Here is a 22,600-nt window from a genome sequence, read left to right on the forward strand (position 1 = left end):
ACATTAAATCTGTTTCTCCTTTTTTGAAAACACTAAATTTAATCAATTTTCGCTGTCACGCGACATGAAATCCCCGCATCTGGAAACAATAGTTTGTCAGTAATATTCTCGATTTCACAGGCTCCTCTATTGAGAAGCGAAATGCCACCTCCTACGCAATTTTTTCTGCGTCTGTTCCTTCAAAAAGTTGGCGGATTTGTGCGTCCACAAACTCATTGCTTGCAGCTAGCAGCAGTGGCGGCTACTCTTCTGGTAAGTCTAGAAAGTTAGTGTTATCTACCTGAATCTGAAGTGGAAACCAGTTGTAGATGCGGAGATTAGGTCGAAGCAAAGTCTGCTGTTCTTATTAGTCGGAAAAATCGTTCTACAGAACGTGGAAACATAGCTATTTCTGCTAAAGTTGGAGGATACTAAGCCATACTCTAAAGAGCAGTGGATGTGCCGTCAAAAATTGAAAGAATTTTTCCGAACTCTATGTTACTCATTACTCAATGTTCCACACAAATGTCCGTAGTGTGCGTGAACTAATTATCAAAATGTGTTAATCTTAGTGGTAACAATGGGAATTCACATTTCCAAATTTTAAAAACAGTCTCACACTCACTGTTAGAAGTATAGCCCAACCTCTGAGTGATTCTTTTAACGCAAGCATCAGCAATTCGCAATGGTGGCGGCTGAATAAGTAGGCAGGTGTTACAGACTGAAACCTTAAAAACCCTCTGAGATTCGGAGATAAGTATCAAGCAAAGAACATAGCGATAGCTGTGGGAGACGATCTTGCTTAGCAAAGTTAGGCATAGATAAGTAGAAGGAAATGAATAGTTCTATGCATTTGGAGAGTGCGCTGTGGTGCAGTCGGTAAGAGGTTCGGTAGTGGCTGCAACATGATCGATCTCGCTCACGGCCCTGGTCCAGCGGTTGTCGTTAAAACGCATCACGTGCCCGGCCCACCTAACTTTGTTTTCTTTGGCATATGCGGCGTCTCTGATCTTCGACCAGTGACGTAGAAGTGAACTTCGAATCCTTTCTTTCACTTGCTTAAAGCGAGTTACTCTTAGCATCACCCATCAATTACGTGTTCTATGACGCTGATCGTATTTTTCTCCTCCTCGCAAAACGCCGACGTTTCTGAAGCGTAGGTTAAAGCAGGAAGAAGGGTGGTGTTGAAGGGGTGAGCACGAAGCCGGATGTTCTTGGTCCTCTTCACTACATTCTCGATGCTCTTGAATGCTCCCCAAGCTATTCGTTTCCTTATGCTCAGCTTGGAGTTTAGGTCTTTCATCACGCTGATTTCCAGACCTAGATATGCATAGCTGGAGCATTCAGACATGTTCGTTCCGTTCAGCATGAATGAGGCATCAAAAACCCATCCGTTCCTCGTCTTGTCTAGGGTCAGCCGAAGACCGATCCTTCCACACGTTTCATCAAATTCGGCCAGCATCCGCTCCGCCTGGTTGATCCTTGTTATTATAAGAACGATGTCATCAGCGAAACGAAGATGGCGTAAATACCTGCCGTCTAATTTCAATCCCATGTCATCCCATTCCAATTCTCGCATCGCGTTCTCGAGAGTGGCACTGAATATTTTGGATGAAATTGTGTCACCCTGACGAACCCTTCTCTTCACGTTGATTATGACATCATTGTAGAATGGGGAAATTTTGGTCGTGAAGTTGCTATGCAACTCACCAAGTATCTTTATTTATGGAGTAAGGACTGGCTGGGAGGTGCAAGCGAGGCGGTTTGGAGTCGCCTCCAACAAATAAGATCCACATGTCCACTCCAGGAGAACGCAAAGTTCTCTCAAAAACTCATGGAACTAGAGGCTTGCAACCTGCCCATGGGTTTTAAAATTTTAGGCATGTCAGAGGACTAGGATGGCGATCTGCGGGTATAACGCAAGTACGCTTGCATCGGAAGCGGCCATCGAAGATGTGATAATGCAAGCCCACAAGATTAAGTACGTTGTCGTCGGACTAACCTAGACGCCGCTCACCCTCTCAACGCCGTATATGAAACTGGAGAAGAACTGTTCTTAGGAACATGTGACAGTAGAGGTGTTGGTGGAGTTCGGGTCGTGGTCAACACGAGTATGGCAGAGAACATCAACTCTTTCGAACAACTTACCATATCGACGTCTGCGGATGAGAAGATGTGGTCCAACCCCAACTTTGACTATCTTCGTCGCTTACGCTCCAACATCAAGCTACGGAGGAGAAGAAGTCGAAGCTTTTTAATGGACCCGGAGAAATTCTGCCTAGAAGTTCATGCCTTCTACAAAGTGATAATTGGCGATTTTAACGCCAAGGTTGGCCCAAGAAGAACGCCTGAGGATTTTCACATCGGGGTCCACGGCCTACAATGGAATGAACAGGAGGAGAGACTCTCCTAGTTCATCATGACGGTGACAGCTGTATAATTCAATGATCTAAAAAGACAGATCTAGTAAGATTGCAGTGAGATTTCTTATGCTGGAAATAGCACTACCAGAGACCGTTCACAACTGCACAAAAAAGTGGGGCTGAAATTCGACATCTGCGAACTGTTACCCTAGAAGCCTGCCATGAGCAAAATAAACGACAAAACTAAAGGAAAAAGGTCTAAGACTTTGTAATTTTATCCAAAAAATATTATACGAAATGAAATAATGGAGAACCACAAAAAGCAAAAAGAAAAGAGTTGCTCGGAGAGAGCCGAGCGCGCACTGTCGACATGGACGCGTCGCTCGTCGTCATCATCCGTCGTCATTACGCTCAAACGCGTTTTACACCAACTATTTTCTGAGGATTAAATGATTCCTCTCTTTACAGATCTGCTTAAGAGCTATGAGAAAACCTGACACAATGACGACATCTAGAGGAAAAGAAGGAAAAGAAAATAAAGAGGGAAAAAGAGAAATACAATTATTCAGAGTAAAACAAATACTGTGAAAACCTGATAATACAATTTAGTTTTCCACGCATATTGTGCTAGGGTTTGAACTCAAAGCTGCTTTTTTATGTTAAGCAGAAGTGGAGTAGCGAGAACAAATCAATCCAGTATCTTATCTTCCCAGACTTCCCTCCAGAAATAATAGTGGTAGTAGCAAAGAAAGAGTGGGAATGGGAGAAAGCGGTAGAAACCGACGGAAACATATCAAATCATTGAAGCTCAAAATGCTCAGCAGGTCAGTAATTATGAAATATGCTCGAGCAAAGGAAAGAAATTGCGTACGGAATTTTCCGAAAGGACTGAAAATAGGAATTCCGCTCCTCCCTCGTTACAATCCTTTATCAACAGCCTCGTGTACGGCTCTACTAAAGAAAACAATTATTGAAGCACTAACATGCCGAGGTTTATCGAAAGTCGCACATGGAGACTTCTTCGCAACGTGCCAGCCAGATACCATCGACTTGTGCGAGAGGCTCTATCATTGAGACAGAAGATCACAGAGCTGATCCTAAGGCTCTGAAGAAGGCAATATTGCCGAAACGTTAGCCACGAATAAAGGATTATAACAACCTCGTGTACGGCTCTACTAAAGAAAACAATTATTGAAGCAATCACATGCCGAGGTTTATCGAAAGTCGCACATGGAGAATCCTTTATCAATTCTTACCGATAGCCACACTCAATAAACCGTTGACCATTTCTGCGGATACCTTCATCAAGGGTTGATACCAAAGCCCCTCTCCAGACTCTGTATGGTTCGAACCTAGGACTATGTTCGAGGTTTGGATATCAGTATGGTGATGTCAGTAGGTCCCGTCCAACGTGACAGCTCAGTCAGCATCCGTTCCCTGATCCGAAGCTGTCGTGAGCTTTATTATCAAGCAGCTCTTCTCCAGTTTTTTCACCGACCGTAAACATAGACACGCTATTTTCTTATTCTTTCGCCTGCCATCAGCCTACATCATTACTTGTTCTCGCACACACTCCAACCCTTCTCAGGAAGCTTCGCTAGCTAAAGAGAGGGATGATCCTAATTGCTGTCAGTTCAATGAGCATACTCTCTACGCAGTGTTTCCCTATTTTTCCAACTCCAACGTCATCTGGATGGTCTAGACTTCAAGACCAAACCCGCGACGACATCAAATATGCACTCGAGCAGTTCTTCAAGGAGCAGTCCCCTGCATTCTGAAGCAATGGCACCTACGATCTGCCTAAACGTTGGCAGAAGACCTTCGATACCAATGAGGTATACTTCAAATGATTTACAGTTATTGTTTAAAAATTGTAAAATAAATAAAAATATTGTCAATTTCTCCGAGAACTTTCGACTCAACCTAATATCTCGAGGATTTGATCTTCCATAAGGTTGATACCCTTTCCAAAAACAAGAAGCATCAGACCGGCATCTAAAAGTTTATGAACTCAACATATATAATATTCAGCATATAACACCTATCTCAGAGTCCCCCAGTGGTTCCTCCTTTTGCGTTGAACACGAAAAACATCAAAATATCTTGAGAAAGAAAGCTGGTGGTAAGGAATTGAGCACAGAGGTGGGTGTTTTTGATTTTCGTCAATAAATCCTTGATCATCTTATAATCCTCCCCAACCAGCTCGCTTTTTCCTGCCCAGCTCCGGAGTCAGGTCGTTCTTAATGTTCATTTTTTAAACCAGATAAACGTAGCTGGTGCGTTTCGCTGAGCGTAAAACCCATCACTTTTGCATAAACGAGACCTTTTTAGATTAGGTTGAAAACCGACATTGGTTAACATGTTTCATCAGATTAGATCAACATCCGTTTTCTTGGGTGATGCTAGAGTTTATTTGGACGACGTCATCAACAAAACGCAGATTCTTATAGTTTCTTATTAGTTTCTTATTACGTTCCGTTCTTATAGAATGGTGAAATTACGGTTGTGAAGTTGGGGTAAGCTCTAAAAGTACCTCTATTTACTGAGTAATCACGCCCTAGGTGTTTAAGGGTTCCACGACCCCTTCTATCTCAACTGAGTCGAAGGTATTCTTCATTTCGATGAAGGTAAGACGAGCGGAATCAGGTACTCTCGCGATACCTCAGTAAGTTTTGAAACAGCTGAGGTCAATTGTGCCTTTCGAAATCCTGTTTCCTCGCATTGCTGTCCTTCATCTAATGCCCTTTCCACCCATGTTAAGGATCACCCTGGTGAAGAGCTTGTGGATGACGGATAGCAAGCACTTTGGGCTGTAGGTGCCAATATCATGTGTATCTCCTTTCTTACACAACAGCACAGTCTCGCTGGTCTGTAGGGACCTCGCACTTCGGTAGGTAATGTGCAAAGAGGTTCGCTGTAGTGTTGATGAGAAATTGCGGAAGATTCTTTAGATGTTTGAATCTTATGCTGTCTGGACTGGGTCCCGTACGATTTCTTACCGACATGATAGCATGTCCTACTTCGGACGGGACAACTTCTGCAATGACAAGTCCTCCTTCCCTCAGATGGTGAGGAGGCCAGTGGCCATTCCCTTCTCGATGCAGTTGTTGTTCCATTTGAGCGCGTGTTCTTAAAAACAGTTCTCAGTTTTATGCAGCGTTAGGAGGGCGTCGTCGTACCGTCTTCGTGACAGCATCGTCTGTTCTTTGATTACCGCTTCCGAAGTGAGCGTACGTGCGCTATAAGTACAGATCTCCATCCTAGTTCTGTTCCGTTTTGGTGACGCAGATGACTTCTCCCGTCTTTTTTTGTCCTACTGTACCAGACTTTTCTTCAACATTAGGAGACGCTTTCTCATTACTGCGAATTGTAAATAATTTAAAGATCGGTGGGCAGGTTTCTGGCTTCTAGTCCGGCAAGTCCTTGGGAGAACGTTGCGTTCTTTCAAAGTAATGGAGCTTACGTGTTGGAGGCGACTCGAAACAGCCCTCCTCCCCTTGCTTGCACCTCCCAGTTGCTTGATCGTAGGCTTTTGGTAGGACCAACGCACGGGATACAAATATGTCATGAGTCAGTACTGGCACAGTCGAAACTTTCAGTCCTTCCCTGGAATCCAATCGCGTCTCAGGTTAGGCCCAAGGACGCCTTTGGTTGGCGCTTTGCCCGGCTACTGAAGACGCGCCACGTAGCCTGGCGACTGTGATTCCTCTAGTAACGGAGATCCGAGGGCACTGGTAAGAGGTTGGCATGAAAAAACAATAAAGTGCACAGAATTTCAGAGTTCATCCGTCCTAAATTTCAAAAGTGTATTATCAGTCAGAAATCCCAAACGATTCTAAAATTAAGTGATATGCGTTGGCGGATTAGGTTCATAGCTACATTTCGCTTTTTTAAACTCTATTTGAAACAGTTCTAGAGATGAAAGTCAAGCTAATGATCACTCATATATTTCCTTAATTTATTACCGTTGCAGCAATGTTTGGTAATTATCAATTTCAAATCAGTAGTAATGATTGTTTGATTTCAGATAAATTCATTAAAAAAGTGAATGCTGCTAAAAAGCTGATGATAAATGACTACTTTGATCTTTTTAGTTGAACAACAAAAAAATGGCTTAGCCAAATGGAAAAAAAATCAAATGAACTTATGAAGCAAGTCAATGTAAATGCATTCCGGCAAAGGAATACAGAAATGTATCACTAGTTTCGGGTGTAGTGTAGCGGTTAGAGGTTCCGCTTCCCGCACGATCGATTGGAGGTTCGAATCCGAACTAGTGCTCATCAAGCCTTTCATCCTTCCGGAGTCGATAAATTGGTACCAGATATGTGTGAGAGGATAGAAACACTGACATGACACATCGGCTAGCCACCGCAAGTCATTGTATGGGCCAGTTACACGTTCGTAAACCACAAAAAATTCGCATTCTGAATTGGAGTGAACGTGGGGGCGAATCCCAGGCAGATTGATTCACGCCAAAAACATTATCTTTCATCCTTTATTACTAGTTTGAAAAATTATCGGTGATAAGGATTGTTTCCGTGTTCTCCACTCTTCTCACAGCTGCTTTGCTTAATACACATCCCTTTGCTGCGTACATATCCGCCTTTACATTGACACGTGGGCGGTTGGCAGACATCTAAGCAGGGCTGGAAAACAAGACTGTGGAACGGTTGCCCCAATTTTTGATTGTAATTTGGTCCTAAACAATAATTGATACGTACCACTATTGGTCCACATGTTGGTTCACAGGAAGCGCATCGTTTGAATTCCTCGTTCGGGCCGCATGCTGTAAAACTGCTGGATTCAATTCAGAGATTCAAAGTTTTTTTGTTCACAAATCGTCCTCAGCATAATAAATTGACTCCGACTGGGTGAGAATGATCATTCAATCCTTGACAAAAGTGTTTCTTTGAAAACATTTCGAATTCATTAAGAAATTTTGCTCTGTATTAGTAGAACAGTTTGGAAAACTGCACCAAAATGTCAGATTGCAGCATCCTACATTTTTTTCGTTCATTTTGCAGGTTACAGTTCAGTTCTTTTTTGATCTCCGTTTCCACGGCGCATCTTCTGTGTGTTGAAGTAGATGAAGGAAATAAACATTCCTTTCACAGCTAAGAAAGTTAAAGCACGATTAATTCAATGCCTTATGCTATACTTTTTGAACAAGTTTTACTTGTCTGCCATACGACAAAGCCCAGTTCATTCTCATTTCATTCTATGATTGAACTGCTGCAATGATTTTAGCTTCTGTACTCTGTGAAACTCTCGGCGCACACTACAAACTGCGTGAGAAGCAGAGAGACGAAATCTGTTGCAACCTTCTTCTACGGGTTCCAACTCACTTGTGTTAAAACAGCCAAAGGTGTCATTGTATTCGATGCATTCAGTTCCTGCACATCGGACGCTAGCGCACGGACCTAGAAGTATATAGCTGGGTCAAAACGACATGAAGCACGGACAGTTGCCTGAGCGGTTGCGCTTGAAGCGGCGTGGTGAGCATAGCGGTTGGGACCGTATGAGGATCCTCGCTACTGCCACCCATCTCTGCAGATCGCCATAGTCCCATCTCACTTCCGACCGCTGTCTCCACTGCACCGCTTCGAGCGTAGCCGCTTGCGCAACTGTCCGTGCTTCATGTCGTTTTGACTCGACTACAGAATTTATTTCCGGCGAAAAGATGGCTAGATGTGTATGACAAGTCTTTTCACTCGTGGGCAAGTTAGTGTTTATTTTGCACGAAAAAGGAGAAGATTTACCTGGAAGGGGCACACACATAGTCGCGCCTTCATAAAACTCACAGTACTGACCAGGTGGACACTTCACTTTTGCGCATGGAAAACTATTAGTTATAGTACCTGAAAAAAAACAATCAGAAATCAACCCTTCAAAAATTTCTCAAAATCTCAAGAATTTCTGCACGTTGGTAAGTTGTGTAGGTTGTGTCCTAAACGTGTAGCTAGTACAGAAACACAATAGGAATTCTGTCGAGTAAAGAGTCTCCAGTGTCAGGAAAAAATTTAAGTGAACAAGTTAACAAAAACAAAAAAAAACCATACCCACGGAACCAGAAAATTACTGTTTTCAGGCCTATATTACTAGTTCAGGCCAGTTTCGTAGCGGGAATGAAGAAGCATTCCTCGAAATAGTTCGAAGTGGAAACATACCCTAGTTTCCCGTGAACGAGGCAGCCTGGTCTCTCCAGGAACATTTTTGAACATTTTATATAGAGATAAGAGATTGTTTTCTGGATTTAACTGTTTTTCTTACCACTGCTTTGTTTTTACGTTCGTGTTTATGTTTCTTCATACATCTATTTGTGCGAACATATAGAATAAACATATATAACAACTTCGTGTACGGCTCTACTAAAGAAAACAATTATTGAAGAATAAACACAGTTTTTCCTCGCATATATGGTCGGACACAGGGGAAATTAGAGTAGGATAATGTTTAAAACACATTTGAACAGTAGAGAAGAACATTTCAAAGAGTTGTTATAGAAGATCTACAACGTACAAAAAGGGTTTTATTTATTTTAAAACTTTCTGAGGTTTCTCAACCTAGTCTCAAGTGTTGTGTTGTCTCTACTCTGCCCACTCTTTCACTGTTGTGTAGCTGTAATCTGTTGCACAACCCTAGAGAAAAACAATTTCGGCTCACTTGTCGGCTTCCCATTAGTTTCGCTCTGTTTCTTACACTTATTCCTCTCTATACATTTTCCATTGTCACGTACATATCCACCAATGCACTGACAGGCAGGCGGAAAACAAACAGGCAGACATGGCTAAAATACAGTTTGATAATTACTATGATATTGATTACCTACATATATGTATACGTCAAAGAACTAATAACCAACCACTATTGGTCCACAAGTTGGTTCACACGAAGCACATCGCCTGAACTCTTCATTCGGGCCACATTCTGAAAAATGGTCATCCTAAGGCAGATCCAGTCAAAAATTTGCTATCTGCGCTCTGAGCTCTATTCTAGATCGCAAAGGTCTATAGAAGATGCCCTCACAATGGGACCTATAAGGCAGCCACTGTCTGCGCTTCAATAGTGCGTTCGCAGTCACCTGCGAGCAGTTGAGAATCGAATTCTTTTCTAGGTAGTGGTTTGCGCAATGAAATCACGTTGGTTTTTTTGGTTACCAATTTTTGCTTTGGAATCAGAATTGGAAATGTTAGTTTCACACAGATTTGGCAAAAATGGAGGAGAAACAGACAGGGAAAAGCAGAAAAACATTGCACTACTCAATTATCAGAAAATGCCATGCATTTTGTTCAGATTTTGTATAAGCTCCATAGTTTTTTTTTGAAATAGAAGAATTGTGTAGGATTCTAGAGAGCGGAGCAAAGTTGTTTTCACGTATCGCTGAAATTTTAACGTAAAAAAAGCGCTTTGAGGGGCACCAAACCCATTCACGAACATGAAAAAATGCCATTGCTATCACCTTAATCACCTTGACTCCCGTTGATCTTCGAACTAGTCGGAGCGGGCGCCAGTAATTCTTCCATTTGTCCCGATCGCGAACCAGAGTAGCCCAGTGGTGGTTCGCGTGGAACACGAAGAGCGTCAAATTTTTTCTTCAAGGACTTCGTGGAGAAAGTCGACGAGTCGACGGTCTTCCTGTAGTGCCGCTTAATATTGCGCGGAACCAAGTCGCTCACGGCTCCGGTCCAAAAGTTGTCGTTAAAGCGCATCACGTGTCCGCCCCACCTTATTTTACTATCCTTGGCAAACACGGCGGCTTCTCTAATCTTCGATCGATGACGTAGGAGAGAACTTCGAATCCCGTCCCTCACTTGCGTGAAACGGGATACTCCTAGCATCACTCTCTCAATTGCGCGTTCAATGACGCTCACCTTTTTCTTCCCGCACGATGTCATCAGCAAAGCGCAAATGGTGTAGCTGTCGACCATCAACCTTCGCTCCCATGTCGTCCCATTCCAACTTCGCATTGCGTTCTCAAGGGTGCCCGACCCAGATGAACGTAGCTGTGTGAACCATTGAGCGTGAATGTGGCATCCGAGACCCTGTTCCGATGACCATCAACTCTTTAGATTCACGTCAAGACTGATGATCCACATTTTTGTAGAATTGGCGAATTCATTCCGCTTGTCTGATGCTAGGTGTTACCAGTACGATGTCATCAGCAAAGGCAACTGGTGTAGCTCCGACAGTCACCTTACTCCATGTTTACTCGATGGTGAGGGTGGCTTGAATACTTTGGATGAAATTGCATCACCCTGTGACCCACCGCTTCACGTCAATATATATTTTTAGAATGGATTCAACTGAATCGAAGGCCTCCTTTAAGTCGATGGGGACAACTTGGTTGCAAGACAGACCGCTTCCGTCTCAACTGAATCGAAGGCCTTCTTTGCTCGTGATACCTCGATGAGCTTCGAAACAGTGTGAATGTGGTCAATCGTGCTGAATCCTTTTCGAAACCCTGCTTGCTCGCATGGCTGTCTTTCATCCAAGACTTTTTTAATCCTATTTAAGATCACTCTTGTAAAAAGCTTGTAGATGATGGATAGTAAGCAGAATAGGCGATAGTTGCCGATGTCATGTGGATCTCTCTTTTAATACAACAACACGGTCTTGCTGGTCTTCCACTGTTTAGGAACCTTGCATTCCGACAGATAACCTGTAAAGAGCCTCGCCAGGATGTTGATGAGTACTGGCGGGTTCTTCAGGTGTTCTGGTCTTATTCTGTCGGGACCGGGTTCCGTACGATTTCTTACCGACATGATAGCATATCGTATTTCGGACGGGAGAACCTCTGGAATGACTTGTCCGTCTTCCCTTAGATGGTAAGGAGGCAAGTGGACATATCTGTCGAAGGGATTAGAGTAGAAGTCGTAGATGTTTTTCTCCATCCCCCTTCTCGATGCAGTGACTGTTCCCTTTGGGTTCCGGAGAGCAGTCATCCTCGTTTTGCGACTGGTGAAGTCTCGACGGGCATAGCGGATTCCCTCCTCTGCAGCTTCATCCAGTACTTCTGCTCTTCTCTCTTTAAGGCCTTCCTTTATCGCCTCTCTGCAAAGCCTTGCGAGTCTTGATTCCCTGTGGCTCGTGCTGCTCCACGCTGGCGTATCAGCTCAAGAGTTTCAAGAGACAGGCGTCTCTTGGTGGTTTTAAAACTCTCAGCCTTCTTCGCGCAGTCGTGAAGGTGTTCAACAAGCCGGTCATATTCTTCGTCGATGTTGTCCATTGCGGAATCTTCCCAAAAGCCGGCTAGTGTAGCGAAGAGATCCCAGTTGATGATAGTCCTAGGATTTCTCTCTCTGAACTTGGCGGCTTTCTCTGCTCTCCTTGTGAAGGAAAATCTTTTTCGGAGGAGGCGATGGTCCGATCCCGTATAGAACTTTGGTAAAACAGCGACAGGCAGAACCTTTTATTGACGATGATGTGGTCTGTTTCATTAGAGTATCCTCCACCGGATGACTCCCACGTCCAGCGTAGAGAGGAGGGCTTCTGGAATTGCGAGTTCACATGAATAGTCTTAGCTGTCATGATGAACTCGGAGAGCCTCTCCTCCTGTTCATTCCATTGTAAGCCGTGAATCCCGATGTGAAAATCCTGAGGCGTTTTTCTTGGGCCAACCTTGGCGTAGAAATCGCCAATTATTAGTTTGTAGAAGGCATAATCTTCTTGGTAGAATTTCTCTGGGCCCATATAAAAAGCTTCGAGTTGTTCTTCTCCGTCGCTTGATGTTGGAGCGTAAGCGACGAAGATATTCAAAGCTGGGGTTGGACCACATCTTCTCATCCGCAGACGTCCGATTCGAGTCGTAAGTTGTTCGAAAGAGTCGATGTTTTTTGCCATACTCGTGTTGACGAGGACGCTAACTCCACCAACACCTCTGCTGTCGCATGTTCCTAGCTGTCATATTGGACGGGAGATACTGACATCACCATACTGATATCCAGACCTCGAACATAGTCCTAGTTTCGAACCATACACAGTCGGGAGAGGGGATTTCGTATCAACCCTTGATGGAAATGTCCGCAGAAATGGTTAGCGGTTAAGTGAGTGTTGCTACCGGTAATAATTGACAAAGGATTTTAACTAGGTATGAGCGGAATTCCTATTTTCAGTCCTTTCAGAAAATTCCGTAAGCAATTTCTCTCTTTCGCTCGAACGCATTTCATAATTACTGATCTGTTGAACATTTTGAGCTTCAATGGTCTGATATGCTTCCGTCGGTTTCTACCGCTTTCTCCCATTCTCACTCTTTCTTTGCTACTATCGCTATTATTTTTGGAGAGAGGTCTGGGAAAATAAGATACTGGATTGATTTGTTCTCGCTACTCCAGTTGTGTTTAACATGAGAAAGCAGCTTTGAGTTCAATCTCTAGCAGAATATGCTTAGAAAACTAAATCATATTATCAGTTTTTCACAGCATTTGTTTCATTCTCAATAATTGTATTTCTCTTTTTCCTTCTTTATTTTCCTTTCCTTCTTTTCTTTTAGATTTCGCTGTTTTAGCAGGTTCTCTTCATCATCTCTTCTCTTTTTGCTTTTTCTTTTCTGCTTTTTGCTGGTTCTCCATTATTTCATTTCGTATAATATTTTTTGGATAAAATCACAAAGTCTTAAAACTTTTGCCTTTAGTTTTGCTTTTATTTTACTCATAGCGGGCTTCTAAGGTAATAGTTCGCAGACGTCCAATTTCAGTCTCAGTTTTTTGTACAGTTGTGAACGTTTCGTATCTCTGGTAGTGCTATTTCCAGCATAAGAAATCTCACTGCAATCTTACTAGTTCTGTCCTTTTAGATCATTGAGTTATACAGCTGTCACCGTCATGATGAACTAGGAGAGTCTCTCCTCCTGTTCATTCCATTGTAAGCCGTGGATCCCGATGTGAAAATCCTGAGGCGTTTTTCTTGGGCCAACCTTGGCGTAGAAATCGCCAATTATTACCTTGTAGAAGGCATAATCTTCTTGGTAGAATTTCTCTGGATCCATATAAAGAGCTTCGAATTGTTCTTCTCCTTGATGTTGAGCGACGAAGATAGGGCCGGGGTTCGACCACATCTTCTCATCCGCAGAGACCGATTCGGGTGGTAAGTTGCTCGAAAGGGTCGATGTTCTCTGCCATACTCGTGTTGACGAGGGCGCTAACCCCACCAACACCTCTGCTGTCGCATGTTCCTAAGAACTGTTCTTCTAGAGTTTCATATACGGCGTTGAAAGGGTGACGTTGTCTCGTCTTGGTCAGCCCGTTGACGTCGTACTTGATCTTCTTGCCTTGCATCATCAGATCTTCGATGGCCGCTTCCGATGCAAGCGTACGTGCGTTATAAGAACAGATCGCCATCCTAGTCCTTTTCCCTTTCGGTAGCCTACGTGAATCCTGCAACCCCGTCCTATCCCGTCCCTGGTGCTACCGTACCAAACTTTCCTCCGGAATCAGGAGACTCTTTTCTACTACTGTGTTTTGCATAAAAATTTTAAAACCTATGGGCAGGTTGCAAGCCTCTAGTCCCATGAGTTTCTGGGAGAATTTCCGTTTTCCCGGAGTGGACATGTGGAGCTTATTTGTTGGAGGCGACTCCAAGCCGCCTCCCTTGCGCCTCCCAATCACTTGATTGCATGCTTTTGGCCGGATCGACGTACGGGGTACAAGAATGTCATGAGCCAGTCCTAGCTCAGCAGAAACAGGGAGTCCATTCCCTGAATCCACCTGCGTCTCTGAGCAAGCACAAGGTCGCTTTTGGTCCGCGATTAGCTCCCTATCCGCCACCCGGCGACGCGCCATATAGCCCGCGACTAACCTGCTGTGATCCCTGTAGTGAAGGAGATCCGTGGGTCATTGCTATAGAACCGATAATTTTGTCTTAATTGGGTTCAAACACATACGCACGCTAATATTAACATACTGAAAAGTTCTCGAGAACGACAAGAAGCAAAATGACGGTCCAGGACCAAAAAACATCTTACAGACTGAAAACTGGACCTACTTGTATTGAAACATCCGAAAGTGTTGTCGTATTCAATACATTCTCCGCCAGCGCAAAATGCGGCCGCACATGGACCTGCAAGAGATATCTGGATTAGTGCTGAGCCTACTGAGATCTTCCAAAGTTTCTTGTCATCACTCATCACTAGGTTTAGAATTAATGGTTAATAAGTACCTGGACTTTTTGTGCATTGAGCAACACCTCGATAGAATTCGCAATGTTGACCACTTGGGCAGACTACATTTTTGCATGGCATGTCAGTAGATACACCTAAATGTAATTTTTAGCCGATAGATGTTAGTATAAAAATAGTAAAGAAATATAAAAATAACTTCAGTTATTTAAAGCAAAGATGTTCGGCAGGTATCGTCCTGGTCGGACGTCATTAAAAATTTCTAAGAAATTCAATTGTATCCTAAGATTGGTAATATTACACGTCCTAAGATTAGTAATATTACAAAGTCCAAAATCAGCATTTAGTTATGCTTTTCTATCTATTTTCATAAGTGAGAGTAACTCGAACCTCTATCTTTCACACACTTGGGTTTTCCGTTGATGTCTTCACAGTGTGTACCATCCCTGCATAACATGAGAGTAGTGGCGCATGTTACTGACGGCTGCGATCCTCTTTTCGGTGCGACTCCTTTCAGAAAAATTGCGAATACACAAAAAAAGTGGGAAGAATTAGAAGAAGCAAAGTTGAGAGGTATGGCAGAAAACCAAAGCCTTCAAAAGAAACTTCAAGACGTTTTAAATCCTCAATAAGTGGAGTGTTTCACAACACTAGAGGTACAAACTTAGAATGAAACTCGATCTGGAATCGAAATATGCCTGGGATACCTTAGCGCTGTATGATTGTGCGCTTTGCAGTTGTTTTTCTGTATCCGGATACGTTTTCCAAATTTTTCGCTAATCATTGGGTGGACAAAAACATAACGAGCAATGGAGAGCATCTTATTTTAGGAAAAGGAAAACGTAAGGAAGTCCAGAGACGTTGCAATTTCATTGGTCATTCAAGTGATTAAAAATTGACATACTTCTATTGGGAACACATGTAGGTGCACCGTTGGCAATTTCACAGTGAAATCCTTCAACACAGAGGATTTGAATAGTTGCCGATTGACAATTGAGTGGGACCGGAGTGATCGGTTCATCAACTGGAAAGTGGTGAAAGTTAGGTTATGCTACAGGGTTTACTGAGGTTTGGTGTGATGAGGAAGTAAAAAGTAAGAAGTAAGAAGTCGCCATAAACACATAGATGGTGACATTATCGTTGGCTCGTCCAGCCCTTTTCTACCCCTCCAATCTCTTAAAATGTGCTTCCATTCAATATATATCAGTCCAGCATGGTACAATACCCTGTTTGACGATTTGATAAGATTCTTTCCCAAGAACTTTCTAACGTAGTCGGTGGAAAGGTGGTCGTTAGCTACCGACATTTCACATATTCGCCGAGGTACATATCGTTCCCGAACATATCTCTACCCTAACATCTCCATCTACAATGAGAACTCGCATAGAATCCATTCATTCGTCATTGATTCATAGTATGGGAGATATTGTTTCTTCCGTGAACCGCCAATCAACACGAGTACTCTCGCGTCGACAATATCTGGGAATTCACCGTGAGGAGGCGCGGAGCTGTTATTAAAATTTTCATTCTCCTTCTAGGTATTTGAAATATTTGGGTTAAGCTTTGGCGGCATGCTCAGAGCGTATATACTATGTTTGATTGTATTTATCACATGCAGAGCCACAGCGAACAGGAGACAGACTCATGTGGCCCCTATCCTTATACATAATCATTTGTTTGTCCGTTCATGCATATATTTAGTGATGTTACAAGTACCGGATTCGCCGAAACATTAAAGGAATGTTGGAAACTAACAATTCCAAGAACCTCTCTACGCTGGACGAGAACCACCACATCATCGACGCCAGTAAATGTTCTGAAGTACGTTGAAGAGATTCCTGTCTCTGGAATCTCCAGCGGCCGCACAAGCTGCATACAACCACGAATTCACGTCCGAGACTTTGCAGAAAGGCGATAAAGGAGAAACCTAAGGAGAGAAGAGCAACAATGTTGGCGGAAGCTAAAGCAGTGGGAAGTAGTATTTACTATTTTCGCTGTGACTTCTTCAATCCCAAGGCGAAGATGACTGCTCTCAGGAACGCAGATGGAACAACCACTGTATCGAGAAATAGAATGCAAAAGACCGTCTATGACTTCTTTTCCAATTACTATGCATAAAGTTCTCCAAACAAAGATTTCAAGCTGCTGATGTATTTTGCTTTAAAAAACCACTATCAGTTCGATCATTTGAAGAAAACCGGGAGTCAAGGTGAAGGTCGTTGCCATGTTTGTAATCAACTAATGATATCAATCACAACTATAGTGAGTGATGTTGAAAGTTGTAACAGTGTACTGTTAGCTAGCTGGCTGCTGTGGTGTTAATAATTACTATTTATAGCATTCAAACCTTATTTACTTCTAGTAGATTGATGATGACAATCCCGACTATACCACCATGTTTTTTTTTCATTCTAATCTTCTTCATAGGTGTAGCTTTTCGTAAACTTTTTTTTAAAAAGAAGCATAAGTAGAAATCCGAACCATAGCTCTGCATCACGGATTCGTGAATTCGATCTGTCGATTGCTTCCGATTTGGACACTTCTTCGGATCTATACATCTTCCACCTTCGCGTACATAGCCATCTTTGCATTGACACTTGGGTGGCAGACAGTTCAGCGTGCATGGCTTAAGAAAAGGACAAACATATCTTTTATATTTCTTTTTTAAAGACACGTATTTTGGAAGTTCTCTGTAGCGTATAGAGGTTTTGGTGAAATGAAAAGAGCGCTAACTCACTCGCCCCATAGGAACACAAGTCTGCTCGCAGTCCGATGCGCATATGTTGAAAACTTCATTAGCTGGGCAGACTGCAACGAAAACAACTGATGATTACATTGGCGTATATTTTGGGCAGAAAAATCTCCCTTTTCATGAAGTCTGAAAGTGCACTGCGCCGTTCACTCCATTCATCGATTAGAGGCATCACCCCACGAATCTGGGGTGGTGCGAACTTCAAGTGGGTCATGCCTATACGGAGTAGTAGATTATGGAGAGAAGGGTGGTTCCGTCTATTTCTTCCAAATTGCCGTAAAAAACGGCCTGGAGGACACGGCTTCGAGCGCTCCGGCGCGCTATTTCTACAACGAGTTCGATTGGAGTGCGCCAGTCTTGTGCACGCGCCGCATCTTCTGGACCGTTTTTTACCGCAATTAGAAAGAAATGGACGGAATCACCCTCCTCTCCATAATCTACTTCCCGTATAGGAGCTCTCCACCTGAAATCGGCACCACCACAGATTCGTGGGGTGATGCCTTCAAGATGATCTTCCGTAGTTTCTGCGAGCTGCTGAAATCGAAGGATTCAAAAAGAGTTCACTTGGATCAGGAGCACATGTAATTCCCGTAGGCGTGTCTTCACAGTGATGCCCAGCTTGGCACTTCACACGGACCTCAGCACATCTGGGGATCTTCACTAAAATATCCATAAATCTTTGTTGGATTTGAATTAACGTTGACTTACATTGGGAATATGCACGGGTCGTAACAGAACCGTAGACGCCTCATTGCTCTGCTATATTAAATTGTTTTGTTGTTTGAGACCACTAAGCCACCATTCAGCTCCTAATGGCCCAAAACTCAAAATGGTTAGTGAATTTTATAGAGATCACAAAAGATAACTCAATTATAAATACGATTAGGAGCTTTGCGGGAAAAGAGAAAGATACAAACTAAAAGCTGTAGCTGTGCAACAACAGTACTTTTGTATGCTGTTACAGTATGGAGACGATCGGCACAGTAAAAAAGTCACCGGTGTGCCAGGGTTGTTAGTGAAGGTGTTGATGGTTCAACACCTTCACTAACAACAGTCCGACTGATAATCACATCTGCGATAAATTAGTGCCAAATTTTTCTGGTAAGATAAGAACACTGAACATAAGACACCAACACATTCTTTGACCGACACAAGTCACTTTGTAGGCCGCGTTCATAGACCTCAAACGATTTTGAATCAAAGACAGCATACCACGAATCTGACTTGATGAAGGAATCCGGAGAAAAAGCTAGCGATGGGATTGTAGATTTCGGGATCAGGGATGTTTCTCCCACCTCTCCCTAATCGTCATAGGGAATCGCGTGGGATCCACTTTGGTTATTATAAGGTACGTTAAAGGCAGCATACCACGAGTCTGAGGTGGTGCGGATTTCTGGTGGAGTATTCGTATACGGGGTCGTAAATTATGGAGACGGGAGTGGTTCCGCTCATCTTTGCCTGCATCACTGCAAACAGCCGCCTCCAGAATGCTGTTTTGTACGACGCCATCTATTGCAACGCTCCACCCCTTGCGCCGCCTCCACCCCTGCGATTCGTCGAAAATCAATTCGCACTGCCCCGATAGGCAGTAAGGGACGCTGCACATGCAAGGATGGCATGCTGCAATAGAAGGCATCGTACAAAACATCATTCAGAGTCCGGCTGTTTGCAGTGAACCAGGGGAGATGAGCGGAACCACCCCGGTCTCCGTAATCTACGACCCAGTATACAGATACTCCACCTGAAATCCGTACTACCCCAGTTTCGTGGTATGCTGCCTTTAAGGTCGATCAGGATAGTGCTCCCCAAAGGGACTGATCCAAGTCAATCGCCTCCCTCTTCATTTTTAGACCATACTTCCTATGGTACATTTATTTTATACTAATGGTACACCATAATTTACGCCATACTAGCGCCCAGATTCCACTTACTTTCGTCAGCAACACAGGTTTTGTCATCGCAGTGGAAACCTGGTTTACAAGGAGGAGAACAACTCGATGTTGAAGGTGTTATCGGCTCATCTACTGCAAAATATGAACTATATAAGGGCGTAGGCAAGAACTCACAGCTTTCAAACCGTTTAGCAACTGCTTAGAACTCACCGTAGCTTTGAGTTGTAACTTTTTTATTAGAGCATAGTTTGGGATCAACGCATTTCCCATTGTCTCGCAAAAAACTTGGTTGACATTGACAGGCAGGTGGACCGCAGACTTGGATGCAGGCCTGATAGTTAATTTTTGGGATAAATATGACAGAAGAATAGAGGCAAATATTTTTTGGAGGCAGCGTTTGAAAACACATGCTGACTGCAGGTATGCTTTCACACATCATAATCCATAATTTCACACCTTTCAACTCTTAAACTTTTCGCGTTACTGTGTTTTTCTCACACCATCCTGGCATGAAAGGACCGGCAGACGTGACTTTTCATACCAGGTAAAGCAGTATGAAAATCATGTTTTTCTCAATTCGTATCCCTAAATTTTGTGCCGATCTTATTTGTAGCCCTTTTATTTCCTCAAACCCCTCTCTTTGCTCGAATTTTCGAGCCTATTGCATCATTACTGACTTTTCCTCCGCTTCAGCTTAAATTCCATCTCAGAAAATCTCACAATGTCAGATGGAATGCACGTAGGTTCACAGTAGGACGAACACTCAGAAAAGACTTCGCCGGTGGGACATGCTAAAAAAAAATGAAGTGGCTTACGTGAAGCAACTCGACACAGAATTTTAAGTGAACTTTGATAACCTTTACGTACTTGTGTCATAGCACTTGGCGCTTCCGTTAAATTCAATGCATCTTGTATTGAATCCACAGCGAACGGCTGCACATGGTCCTGACATACAAATGTTCGTGACTATTTTTTTTGCCAGGAATAGAAATCTACAATTCTTGGGTATGATGGCTTTTCTCAGGGAATGTCGGAGTAACATTAAAATGTTTTCCATCCTAGCGCGAACGTTGTTGGTTTGTTGGGGACTGTATGCAAGCTCCTTTTTTTTATTCCACGCAAATAATAAATTCCCTTGTCTGCTTTTTCAAAAAGAGAGACCTTATTGAATCAGATTCCATTGATTATTATATGTTCCGCTAAGGGTAAAAGAGAAACCATTGAAGAAATAAGTATTATTCTGGATATTTCTGATCCACAGGACATGTTACAGATCCACGGTTATTCAGCACCTTAGGGAAGTTAATATCAAATAGTAGTCTATCCTTTCTGCCTTGGTTCTTCTTTCGACATACTATCATTCACTTAAGGCCATCACCCCACGAATCAGGGATGGTGGGGATTTCAGGTGGAGTACTTTTGTACAGGATATTAGATTATGGAGAGGAGGGTAATTTCGTCCATTTCTTCCCAGTTGTCGTAAAAAATTCTTCCATTTCTTCCTAATTGTCGTAAAAAACGGCTAGGAAGATGCGGCGCGTGCACAAGGCTGGCGCGCTCCAATCGAACTCGTTGTGGAAAATAGCGCGACGGAACGCTCGTAGCCGTACTTTCAGGGCCGTTTTTTAGGGCAGTTAGGAAGAAATGGACGGAATCATCCTTCTCTCCATAATCTACGATCCCGTACACGAATACTCCACCAGAAATCTTCACCACCTCAGATTCGTGGGGTGATACTTTTAACACTGGAACTTGTTAAAACACAAATAACAATAACAAAAACAAAAACTCAACGCCATAAGAGCTCACTACCCAAAAAGCTCTCCAAAATTTTCAAAAATTCCCCCTCATTGATGTTTCTTTGAGATCGGTGAAAACTATTTTGTCATCCTACGTTCATATAACTTTTATGAATTTTAACATCAGAAATCAATTGCTGGCCTCATATTTGTCGCCCAATACATCGAACTACTGCCAATAAATGTCGCTATGTGACTTACCTACTGCTCGATTTATTGATACATACTCTCCAATTTCAACTTCGAAACTCTTGAAAATCAGTATAATCACAACCTTAATATTCTCATATTTTACTCACCATATGATTTGGCGGTTGCGCATGTGAGACAGAAGAGTGCCTAAAAAGAATGACGTAACGTTTAAAATTACCTTCGAATGAAGTGAAGTACTACTAATTTCAATGAATTGTTTATAATATGAGTTTAGAAAGGAGCTCACAGTATGGATGAGTCATTCTGACACGAGGAGAGGATTTTGAACTTCCCCCACGCGCGTGGAGAGTTCATAAACCGCTTCACACGTTTGTCCACACGCGAAGACTTATTTGTTGGCAATTTTTAAATCAGAATTTAAAGAATTTGGAGGATACAAATTTTTAGAAAATTCCGTTAATTTTCTTTGTAATTCGGTAATTTTTTTTGAATTTAGAAGCAAATTATTTTGTTATAACCTACCAGTAGGCATTCGGCAAAGATATGACTAGAAAATTCCTGCATTTAACGAATAGACGATCAATTAGTCGCATTACTGATTCCTTTTATAGTCAAGTCAAGGACAGGTTTGACCGTTGAATTACCAATAAAAACAAGGCGAAAGTAGAGCGCAAGGATATACTTTTTAAATAGATATGCAGAGTAGTTTGAAAATCTTTTGCAGAAAACCAAGTGATTGGAGATTGTAAAGATAAAAAATAAAATGCACTTATTTGAGCAATCCCTACAGGGATGTGTCTGTCATTTGACTTCGATTCAGAATCGTTTGAGGTTTAGGTTTAGAAGATGAAGACAGAGAGAGAAGAACGAAGAACAATGACTTGTGAGGGCTAGCCTGTGCCCTATGTTACGAGCATGAAACATATAAAAAGCATGTATGTGAACATAATGAATGTAAACAAGCAAAACGATGAGAGTGACAACAGAGGTGTTATTAAGGGTTCTGTACTACCTGCGTACGTTTTAGAGGCCGGTAGACCTGTAAGGTCCGGGTACGGTACGTAAGGGTACGGTAGTGCACTGAAGCGTCGGCATTTCACGCATTTGAGCATTTCTTTGCGAATCTGCTGCCACAATTTCCATATCCGAACCGTATCCATTAAAGACATCACCTCACGATTATCTTAGGTGGTGCAGATTTCAGGTGGAGTTTTCTTATAAGGGATAGTAGATTACGGAGAGGAGGGTGATTTCGTCCATTTCTTCCTCATTGCCGAAAAGAACGTCCCGGAAAATGCGGCGCCGCACAATTCTGGCGCTCTCCAGTCAAACTCCTTGTAGAAAATAGTGCGCCAGAACGTCCGAAGCCGTATCTTCCGGGCCGTTTTTTTTACGGCAATTAGGGAGAAATGTACGGAATCACCCCCCTCTCCATACTTTACTATCCCCTATACGAATACTCCACCTGAAATCCGTACCACCTCAGAATCGTGGAATGATGCATTTAAGTGCTACATTCCTTGATGATAGCTACCTTTGATATGAAGGTA

At 42.8% G+C, this 22,600-nt stretch overlaps 7 protein-coding genes across 10 annotated transcripts; 2 read left to right on the forward strand and 5 right to left on the reverse strand.

Annotated features, from left to right (window-relative positions):
• Window positions 1-141: 141 nt before the first annotated feature.
• RB195_015534 (uncharacterized protein) lies at window positions 142-2,930 on the forward strand (the record flags this gene model as incomplete). The annotated part of the gene is made up of 2 exons (XM_064206288.1): window positions 142-252; window positions 2,811-2,930. 2 exons carry the CDS (start codon window positions 142-144, stop codon window positions 2,928-2,930), a joined length of 231 nt encoding a protein of 76 aa, XP_064062169.1.
• Window positions 1,061-1,558, reverse strand: RB195_015535 (uncharacterized protein; the record flags this gene model as incomplete). The annotated part of the gene is made up of 1 exon (XM_064206289.1): window positions 1,061-1,558. The coding sequence occupies one exon, from the start codon at window positions 1,556-1,558 to the stop codon at window positions 1,061-1,063; it is 498 nt and encodes a 165-aa protein (XP_064062170.1).
• On the forward strand, window positions 1,878-2,392 carry RB195_015536 (uncharacterized protein; the record flags this gene model as incomplete). Its single annotated transcript, XM_013439216.2, has 2 exons — window positions 1,878-1,960; window positions 2,053-2,392. The coding sequence occupies 2 exons, from the start codon at window positions 1,878-1,880 to the stop codon at window positions 2,390-2,392; spliced, it is 423 nt and encodes a 140-aa protein (XP_013294670.2).
• A 2,255-nt stretch (window positions 2,931-5,185) lies between the features above and the next one.
• RB195_015537 (uncharacterized protein) lies at window positions 5,186-5,601 on the reverse strand (the record flags this gene model as incomplete). Its single annotated transcript, XM_064206290.1, has 3 exons — window positions 5,186-5,287; window positions 5,342-5,471; window positions 5,522-5,601. The coding sequence occupies 3 exons, from the start codon at window positions 5,599-5,601 to the stop codon at window positions 5,186-5,188; spliced, it is 312 nt and encodes a 103-aa protein (XP_064062171.1).
• Window positions 5,602-6,856: 1,255 nt separating this feature from the next.
• Window positions 6,857-21,614, reverse strand: RB195_015538 (uncharacterized protein; the record flags this gene model as incomplete). Of its 4 annotated transcripts, XM_064206291.1 has the most annotated exons (19): window positions 6,857-6,988; window positions 7,064-7,128; window positions 7,688-7,762; window positions 8,102-8,200; window positions 9,006-9,129; window positions 9,205-9,269; window positions 14,322-14,396; window positions 14,496-14,591; window positions 14,845-14,964; window positions 15,359-15,478; window positions 16,936-17,080; window positions 17,192-17,262; window positions 17,771-17,866; window positions 19,138-19,230; window positions 19,309-19,429; window positions 19,819-19,889; window positions 19,966-20,043; window positions 21,197-21,236; window positions 21,573-21,614. In XM_064206291.1, 19 exons carry the CDS (start codon window positions 21,612-21,614, stop codon window positions 6,857-6,859), a joined length of 1,728 nt encoding a protein of 575 aa, XP_064062172.1. The 4 variants fall into 4 exon arrangements, with proteins under 4 accessions (XP_064062172.1, XP_064062173.1, XP_064062174.1 ...); XM_064206294.1 differs by lacking the exons at window positions 6,857-6,988; window positions 7,064-7,128; window positions 7,688-7,762; ... (1 more) ...; window positions 9,006-9,129; window positions 9,205-9,269 and adding exons at window positions 11,383-11,641; window positions 11,749-12,239; window positions 13,255-13,352; window positions 13,414-13,714; window positions 14,136-14,197; XM_064206292.1 differs by lacking the exons at window positions 14,322-14,396; window positions 14,496-14,591; window positions 14,845-14,964; ... (8 more) ...; window positions 21,197-21,236; window positions 21,573-21,614 and adding an exon at window positions 9,811-10,309 and having other exon boundaries at window positions 9,208-9,269.
• RB195_015539 (uncharacterized protein) lies at window positions 10,937-11,284 on the reverse strand (the record flags this gene model as incomplete). The annotated part of the gene is made up of 1 exon (XM_064206295.1): window positions 10,937-11,284. The coding sequence occupies one exon, from the start codon at window positions 11,282-11,284 to the stop codon at window positions 10,937-10,939; it is 348 nt and encodes a 115-aa protein (XP_064062175.1).
• Window positions 13,745-14,119, reverse strand: RB195_015540 (uncharacterized protein; the record flags this gene model as incomplete). Its single annotated transcript, XM_064206296.1, has 1 exon — window positions 13,745-14,119. The coding sequence occupies one exon, from the start codon at window positions 14,117-14,119 to the stop codon at window positions 13,745-13,747; it is 375 nt and encodes a 124-aa protein (XP_064062177.1).
• Window positions 21,615-22,600: the final 986 nt, after the last annotated feature.

Source organism: Necator americanus, chromosome V (assembly GCF_031761385.1).
Source record: "Necator americanus strain Aroian chromosome V, whole genome shotgun sequence".
NCBI lineage: Eukaryota > Metazoa > Nematoda > Chromadorea > Rhabditida > Ancylostomatidae > Necator > Necator americanus.